The 9,397-nt window shown below is 37.7% G+C and overlaps 1 protein-coding gene across 1 annotated transcript; it reads left to right on the forward strand.

The window, feature by feature from the left end:
• Window positions 1-4,198: 4,198 nt before the first annotated feature.
• On the forward strand, window positions 4,199-5,865 carry LOC109427258 (uncharacterized). The gene is made up of 2 exons (XM_029869798.2): window positions 4,199-5,029; window positions 5,087-5,865. Exons 1-2 carry the CDS (start codon window positions 4,244-4,246, stop codon window positions 5,282-5,284), a joined length of 984 nt encoding a protein of 327 aa, XP_029725658.1. The 5' UTR covers window positions 4,199-4,243; the 3' UTR covers window positions 5,285-5,865.
• The last annotated feature ends 3,532 nt before the right edge of the window (window positions 5,866-9,397 follow it).

Consider the following 9,397-nt stretch of genomic DNA (forward strand, 5'->3'; position numbering starts at 1 on the left):
TCTCTTTCTTTAGAAAGGTCAAGTTTACTGTACAACGGTTTTGTTATCCGCAATCCTATTAACACGGGAACGCGAAAAAAAAAAATTAATACAAGGACATAGGTGAAACTCAAAAGCAACGATTTTGTAAATAAAAAGAAAATCGGGTTAAGTACGGTTCCTTTGAATTCCACTAAGAATTTGCATCCTTTTACAGATACGTGTTTCGACCTCAACTGTAAGGTCGTCTTCAGTGTCTTGTACTTGACTTGACGATTTTGATTATTTATTTGTTCAGTTTTCTCGTAAAGCTACGGCGCGGTTTCGGTTTTTCAACATTGGCAGAAACACTTAACGGAATTGCATACAGTTATTTTGTGACTGAGAAACGATAAGCTTAGAACGTGAGTTATTACGAGTTGATCCGACATAAGCGTGGTTTGAAAATTATTCACACCCAGTGTATAATTATATTTAATACACAAACATACAATACAATTAATATATTCTTCCGACAGCCGGCTGACGGAAGTCTAAATCATATCAAGTGTTGCATAGCTCACATCACTTACCAATGTGAATCCAGATCTATGTAACTTTCAATTCCTCCCCACTAACAAACTTCCTTTCTGTAACAACCGTGGGGATGCGGAGGTACACACTAACACGGAGGTCACACTAACATTCCTTCCCTTCCTCGATGACCGTAAGGACGTGGCCGGAGCCGGTACTGACAATATAAAGTTTTGAACCTTCAAAATTGCACCCATCCTTTTGGTTCCCTGTGCAATGTTGACTGTTCTGGTCAGTAACGGAATAGCAACTACGATTTGTGCGGTCATCTCATGTTCATGCTCATGCTCTTTCTTTGATACTAATGTGGAAACTTCCTCGCCATTTACTAGGGGAATTTGGGCATTTCCTTTGGAAACTCATTCGGTAAATTTCCTGTGAATCATTCTGTGAAATTCGTGTTTGAAACGTTTACGACCATTCCTTTGGAAATTCATTCAGCATTTATTTTTCAATTGGATTTGTTCAAACATTTCCTGCTGGATTTATTTTTACTGGAAAACTACTTGGGTGGTTCCTTGGTAAATTTTGTTAAGCAACTCTTTTGGAAACATCTTCGGCAACTATTTTGGGAATTTATTTAGGTTTTTGTTTTTGAAAATACCTATTGCATCTTATTTATAAGTTTTTCAGGTAATTGCAAAATAAATATATCTGGAAATTTCTACGGGATTTCTTTTATTTTCTTCAAACATTTCTTCAGAAAATTTATGGGCTATTTGGTAATTTATTTGGCAATTTTTTTTGTGATTTTTGTACTGTTTTGTTCTGAATTTGTCCGGTAGATTATCGGAAAATTATTTAATCAAATCGTTTCTACATGTTTTCTAGTTATTTTAGGAAAAAATATCTGTGGACTCCGCTAATTCTTTTTGATTTTCCAAAGGAATTACATCTGCTGTTACATAAAATAAATCAAGGATTAACAATGGAATGACCGAAGGAAATTTTAAGAAACAAACTTAGGAATTTTCAAAAACCTTGTAAATTGCAAGAGAAGTTTCCTAGAAAAACTTTAGCATAGGCACCCTATAGAAATTACATTACACACAAATAAAGTATTCAGAATTCCGAAAAAAGAAAATTGAAAAATATCTCAAGGTTATTTCCAAAGACGTTTTTAAAATTATTGCCAAAGAAATAAAAAAAAAATACCGAACAAGTTTCCCAAGACACTTCCACTTTCAAAAGACATCCTTAAGACATAGCCCGATCAATTCCCGAAGGTCGAAGGAATGGTCCAAGTAATGGTCGAAGAAATTCTCATAGAAATATCTAAAGAAAATTCCTCGCACATTGCCAATAAATTTGCTGACAGAATTGCAGGAAGAAATCTTAAAAATTGCCGATAGTACACGGGGTGGCCAATTTGTTTGACATTGATGTAAAAAAATACATTTTTTCGAGAAAAATCCAAAAAGTGTCGATGCATGATAACTTTTTTAAACGTTTAAAAATTACCCATATTTTAATAGATTGTGAAACATTTACATATTGACAGTGTACGTTCAAAATTTCATTCAATTTAGCTCACTGGTTTCCGAGATATGACACCTTAAAAATGAGTTGTCTAAAAAATAGTGTGTTACGAGAACGGTTCTAACTTTGCGAAACATTAATCAATCGAGCCTAAATTTGTACCAATGATGTACATATAGTAGGTTAACAAACAGTCAAAATTTGAGATTGTTTGATGCACTCTATGAAAAGTTACAGCATGTTGATTTTTTTTTGTGAGAGAAAAAAAGTTGACTTTCCCAAACATTTTGGCCATCCCCGGTATTTTAAAGGAATTGTCAGACAAATTCTCCAAAAAATTTCTGAATAAATTTCAATTATAATTTCAAAACGAATTCTTAAAAGCGAAGAGCAAATACTGAACGAAATTACAAACATATTTCTAAGCAAGAACAAAGAATTTATCGATAAATTATCGAAGGAATGCTCGAAGCAATTTTAGAAGAAAATGATCGCAATTACCAAAAAAAATGCTCAAGGCGTACCAAAAAGGCATTGCAGAATTTATTACTGAAGAATAGTCATAGGTATTCCTGAAGAAACTTCGTAAGAAATTCTTAAAAGCGCCCTAGAAAAATGTTAAAGAAACTTTTGGAGAAATTTCTTAAGAAGTTCATTCTTTTATGTAACTCGTAGTTCATACTAGCGCAGTAAACTTAGAGCTATTTTTTTTCTAGCGGAAAGTTTTTATCTTTCTGAGCAACTTTGTCAAAGACAGTATTTCTCTATGCAGTCCAGAAAGTGAGATGCATGACGCCCTGACCAAATTAATACATCATTACAGCGATAGCGCAACATAGTGAGTGAATTTTGATGTTAAGCTTTTTAGCTAGTATGCCACTCTTTGACCAATGCCAAATATTTGACCACTTTTGACAGTTAAATTTTGACCAAGATGTACCTGGCAAGCAAAAATATTTGTCACTCTCAAAAAAACGAATAGGGACAAACAGAGCCAAACAACCTGCCAAAATTTATCTGTCAAAAGAAGTCGCCTTTGAAAACCCCCCTTAGACTCCCGGAAACGTCTCTAAAACCTGCTCCGAAAATCAATGTCTTCACACTCTCACTCTCTTGGTTCTCAAGTTAATCGCATGACTCTTTTTCGGCTTTGGAACCACTGGAACTCCTGGTCATCTGCCATTACATACTTTCATCATCTTGATTTGAGTTATAATCATGGTGGCAACAAGTGTATTCAAGGCCAACAACACTCATTCATCGAATGTGCTACATTTATGTCAGCAACATCAGCTTTAATGATAACGGCATTGCGATGATATTGGTAAAAAGTACTGTGCATTGTATGAAACCCCTTGGAATTCACTGAAAATCATCTAAAATCCTCTGAAGCGTTACTGAAATCCACTGAAACGCCCCAGAGATCTCCAGGTACCCTCTTCTGAATCGCCCTAGACACCTCCTGCAGCTCCCCTGAATCCCTGGGATGACCCTGAAACTTTCTGGAAACGCGCTTGAGATCTCTTGGCAACCTGCTGAAACCACTTTAAGACCCACTGAGTCGTCATGGAGACCCCCTTAAACGGCCTTGAGACCACATGGTATCCCCCGGTACCCTATGAAATGCCCCTGAAATCCGCTGGAACTCCCGTGAAACCCTTGAGACCTCCTGGAAAACTCTGAGATACCCTTAAGCGCCCATATGCGACCCCGTACCTAGAACATCCTGAAGCCCTGAGATGACCATGGAGACCCCTTTGAAACGCCCCTGAGATCTGCTTGTACCCTGCTGAAACCCTTTGAGATCCCCTGTTTTCTACATGAAAGCTTTCATTTTTCTGAGTAACTTTGCCGAAAACAGTATTCTTCAAAGTGTATTGCAAAAAGTAGGAAGGTGTAAGAGGGAACTATATGAAATAAGGTTAAGGTTATGTTCAGGAACATCCCATTCTAAACTATTCAGTGGTTTAAGTTTTAACTTCGTATTTTGAGCAAGCTTTGAATGAAATGATTGTTTTATTAATCGCTTGTATAGATGATATTCAAAGAATGGCAAATCATTTCCAGTAAAACAAAACAATAATGCTACATCTGTTTCGTATATTATTGATTCAAATGGCGATGCATTCCTTCTCAATGCACTATATAATGCGAGCCAAGTTACATTTTGTAGTTCAGTTGTCATTAACAATTTATCGGTGCACATCGTGCAATGCGAAACCTACTTCTATTCGCTACCGTGTTCGTCGGGACCGTCATTTCAGAGTTCCAGAATCCCTACCCTCCAGTAGCGGCGCTATTTGGACCTCGGAACAAATTCATCTGCAATGCCGTAGTTTTGGGAAAAGGTCAAGTCCTCACGTCAGCCGATTGTCTTTACCTGAAGAAAAACGAAACTTACTCTCTGGGAATGCCCGGTGAATTCCACGTGGCTTTGGAAACTCATACAATCGAACAGCTGCACAATGGGAAAGCTTTCATCAGAAAAGGTTCCAGGTGGAAGTATCTGGAGAAGTTGAGTCAAAAGTTTGGAGTCAAGTACGACAATAAGTTCGGGAATGGCATATTTTCGGACAAACTTAAACCTAGTGAGGTGAGTTACTTGACCAAGGCATTGCGATCTGGTGGAATGGATTCTAAGATTAAGAGAAAATACGTTCCGGTGCTGAGCTTCAGGATTCATCCCATGTTCGAGGAAGTGTTTGACCATGACTTGGCAGTGTTGAGTATTCCGGAAAGTTATCCTGCGGAAAACGCTTCTGTTGCTGAGGTGTATCAAGCTTCGATCGTGAGAGCGTATAATCGGTCGGTTCATGTGTACGGGTTTGGAGTTCTGAGTCATGGCGCAAACGAAACAAATCGACCGGTGTATTTCAAAGTTCGAACGGTGGAGATGTACGTGACGCCTCCGAGTAGTTGCGAGGAGGAGTTTGGGGATTTCTTCAAGTCAGATCAGCATCTATGCTTGAAGCCGAAAGCGAACGAGACTCTGTGTTTGGTTTGTATAAGGAGTGTGCTTGTTTGAGTTTCTCACTGAATTTTACATTTGTTTCAGGGATTCACTGGTGCCCCAATCGTTCTTGATGGGAAGCTGATTGGAATGGTTGAGTTCGGTCACTATAGCTGTAGTTTGGAATTACCAGTCGTTGGAATCCGCTTGGACACTTTCCGGAATTTCTTGGGCTTACCTGCTCCAACTATTATGGATTCTTTCCAAAAGTTTTTACAAATTCTCATGGGTTCTAAACCGTGAAAATCATTCCCGAATAAGTCTATATGTCATACCCTAATTTTACAGCGACAAATATTTGATTTACCCTCGCCATTTCACAGCATACCATCAGCCACTTGAATGGAAGATTGATTACGGTTCGCATCCCAAATAATGAAAAAAAAAAAAACAGCAGCAAGTATTCCCAGTCAACGCCAGACAAGGTCATCAAATTGAATTTTTCCGATCCCTTTGGAATGTGCCTTCGATCTCAGGCAGCATCCAGCAGCGTGTCGCAACGAACCGATTGAGTTATTTCATCCGGATAAAACTTCCCAAAAACTCAACAGCAAGCGGATGCGTTCCCTTTCCTTGTGAAAGTTTTCCTCGTAGAGGGACGAGGGGCGAAAGTGGGTTTTTTGGTATTCTGAACACAAACGGAAATGAAACTTGAAATGGATTGGTGCTTCAGGAAACTTAGTTGACATTTGCAATAATCTCTACGAACGCTCACCACCCAGTTTCGTTGTGTAACTTATATAAAAATTTGGGAAAAAAATAATGGAAATGCATTTTAATCAATACAATGAAGTCCACGCAGACTTGTACCAACAAAAACAAAATTCTGTATTTCTTTAATTTCTCCTTGTTCTTCATGGTGTTATAACCTAACTGGAATCGAGCCTGCTTTTTGGCATAATGCTCTATGGGCACTTCCACAGTTATTAACTCAGAGCTTCCTTTGTCAATGTCATTTTGCATGTGTATGTCGTGTGGCAGGAACGAAAATACTGTATTCTCAAGGAAGTCAAGGACATTTCCTATATAAAAAGTTCCTGGACCGACCGAGAATCGAACCCGTCATCCTCAGCGTGGTTTCTATTCTATTCTAGTGCTTGCACAGCCAGTATTGAAGAGTATCCGGGAAATAACAAAATTTCTTCTGATGTTTTCTTGCCAGCATTAACATTTGCAGCATGTCAGAGATGTGATACAAATATTAAAATGGCCAGGCCCACTGTGCAGACTAATGGGTTGGAAGATACTTCATAAATTTGAGGATATCAGGTTATCCACTTATGAATAACAAGTTAGACAGTCCTTTTTGAATTTAATCACAGAAGAAACGGGGATAACCGTACCAACCGTTTCGTTTTCAGGGGATTGGGTTTGAACATATAATCGTTGGAAGTGGCGAAGCTTATATGTTTAATGCACACTCCATGGCAGTACGATACCCAGGAATGGGACACTGACATTAACTTCACGTGCCCTGGTCCTAATAGGCTTAAGCGCCTTTACTCGCTCTCTGAAACGAAAAAAAAAATGAAAACGAAAAAACACAACAAAGCTGTTGAAGAAATAACAAGTTTTAAAATATGTGCGTGATAAGAGAGTTACAAAGATGTAAAATTCGCGGCTTAGCAGACCAAGACACAAATCGCCTGCCCAGACAACCAGGAATCGCATAAGGATGCACGCTGGACATCGTATAAAGTACTATTTTAAGTCACTATCGCATATATGTACGCCCAAGTAACATTTTTAGTTTTCTTATAGCTTACAAGCTGTTGTTATAATCTAACCGTTTGAACTTATTTTAAAGCTTAGTGGGCTTAACAGCTCTAATAAACCCGTGATAAAACCCTACAGGAGGTTGTTAAAACCATTCCTTAAGACGTTAAACATGTTACTTTGTTTTATGGCATATTCTTGTAGCGTACTACACAGCATAGATAAGATTTGTTTGTAGGTTGTAAGAAAACAAACAAGCCGTTTAAAAGTTCGAAAAACATCTTAAATGAACGGTTAAAACCAAAGTCTTAAAGTTAATCTGAAATAAGTATCACATGAACTGACAGTAAATATCAAATTATTAATAATGAAAAAACGACAATAATGTCGGTCGTCCATGTAAATAATATTTAGTTTTCAATTTTCACAGAGGAAATGTCTGTTGCAATGACAAATAAATCCATGCCAAAAAATTTTACCGGCGTAATGCAATATTAATGAGGCAAAGCGCCAAGCTATTTTGAGGATTTTGGCATTCTAAAAATAACAATTTCAATCCAGCTTGCTAAACTATGCATTCAAACTACTATCCAAACATCAACATGGCGAACATAATTTCCAAGGTGGAATTGATCATCGCGTTGAAAAACATGGATGCCGTCATGTTAAACCCTCCTGGTTTTGTTTGAGATTGTTTAAGATCAGTTAGTGTAAAAGCAACATGTTCTAGAGTTGCTGTACTTTATGAATACGGGGCCAAGACTAGCATATACCTACTTATTCTTAACGCATATATTTATGCGCTACTCAAACACAGATAGTTTTTATAAAATGTGGGTTCAGACTGAATACTCTTAAGAACTTGCTGCTGCTGCGAAATGTAAACAAACCGAAAGATTTGCATTATTTGCTGTTTTATTTGCTCGAGTGGTAAGTATACAATGAAAATCAATAAGGATTTGCGTACACCGGTTGCGTCTGGCTTTGCTCAAATAACTGAACTATCATGGGTAGTACATGATGCCGGAGCCAAAGCAAACGATGCCATGTCTACCACCCATCATCAGTTGCTTCTGAATTTCCGGTCACAAAAGCGCGTTAGTTTGGCCTCCTTGCCGTAAAAGCTAAACCCGCCAGAGATTTTTCCATCAGATTTACTTAAAATAGAATAAAATATAAGTATGCCTGGTTGTTTCCTTTTCTGTTTGGTTGGCACATTAAATCTATTGATCAAAATAGGATCGCATTGCTGTAACACTCCTTAGCTAGCTTTAATGCTTCCAGTGGTAATTCCTAAAAGGTTTAAGATGACTTTATTACGACTTTATGGAATCTGTCAGGTTTTAAATCTGATAAGACGTGATATGCCTGCGGCTTTGAAAAAGCTTTTAGGACCAAGTTTTAATACGCACCTTACAGTTCGGTTACAATAAATATTTAACTTAGCTAGAAAGGCAACCAGATAAGTTTTTTTCCAATGGATTTCTAGATATCTACAAAGTGTTTTAAAGTTACTTGTATCGTTAAAGCTGCTTGTTAATTCAGACTGCATCACTAAACCTCAAAGGGTTTAGCTAATCCATGACAAAGCCTCAATAAATAATGTTTAAGTGCAGATAGGATACAAATTGTTACTTGGGCGGCTGAGGGACAATTCTCATCGCATATGATGTTATTTTTTGAACTTACTGCGATGTGTCTGGTTAAATCATATAAGAGTGCACATTAATTTTTATAATGTATGACTACATCGTAGTAGACGATATCCCGATGTTTTCTTGCGACGAACTTTGCTTATTCGCCAAAGCGTTCGAGTGAACTCGCAAAGTGCCAATTAAATTCGCATAATTGCGTACTGCGATGATTATACGAATTCGCTTGGTACTTTCTAATTATGTCAATTTAACCCGCATTGGTGTACAAACTAAATCGCATAAAAGTGAAAATAAACTCGTTCAAATATACATACAAACTCGCATAAGCTAGAATCGTTAAAGTTGGCATATTGCGATGTGATATGTGATAACAATGAAAGAGGTGCTGTTGGAGTGCCAAAAAGTTACAAGAAAGTGAAAAGTCATAATTATGGTTACAAAACAAGTTACAAAGTCATCATTTTTATTTTGTTGACCTGATGATTAACAATAGGTGGTGTTAGCAAGAGAAGAGTAGTGGTAACTGTGGGAAAAATCATGCTACATCATTTTGATCTCCAGATAGCCTGCCGAACACGTACAGCGCACGGAAACCAAGTGCATTCCAACAAGCACTGAGGTGAGTTAGAATGTCATGACAATGCATCAGTGTGTTTCATAAGTATTGTTTGGTGTTAAGTGTGAAGTGCGGCACGATAATCCAAAGGTGATTAGTTCGATACTTAGGAGACAAGATTTTTTTATTTCGAATATTTTTAAGTCGCATAAGATGCTATATTACGTCGCAATAGTGCATACCGTGCATCGCATAAGATATCGCTTCAAGTCATATAGCGTCATTATTTTTCCGTCAATGCACGTATAGCGCCTCCACTTTTGTACGCATAAGGCACTTTTACTGCATCTTATGCGATGTAACTTAACCGCATAGAGGTACGTATATCCTGAACATAAACTGCATTATACGTGCAAATTGGTTGTCTGG

The sequence above is a fragment of the Aedes albopictus genome, chromosome 2 (genome assembly GCF_035046485.1).
Source record: "Aedes albopictus strain Foshan chromosome 2, AalbF5, whole genome shotgun sequence".
Taxonomy (NCBI): Eukaryota; Metazoa; Arthropoda; class Insecta; order Diptera; family Culicidae; genus Aedes; species Aedes albopictus.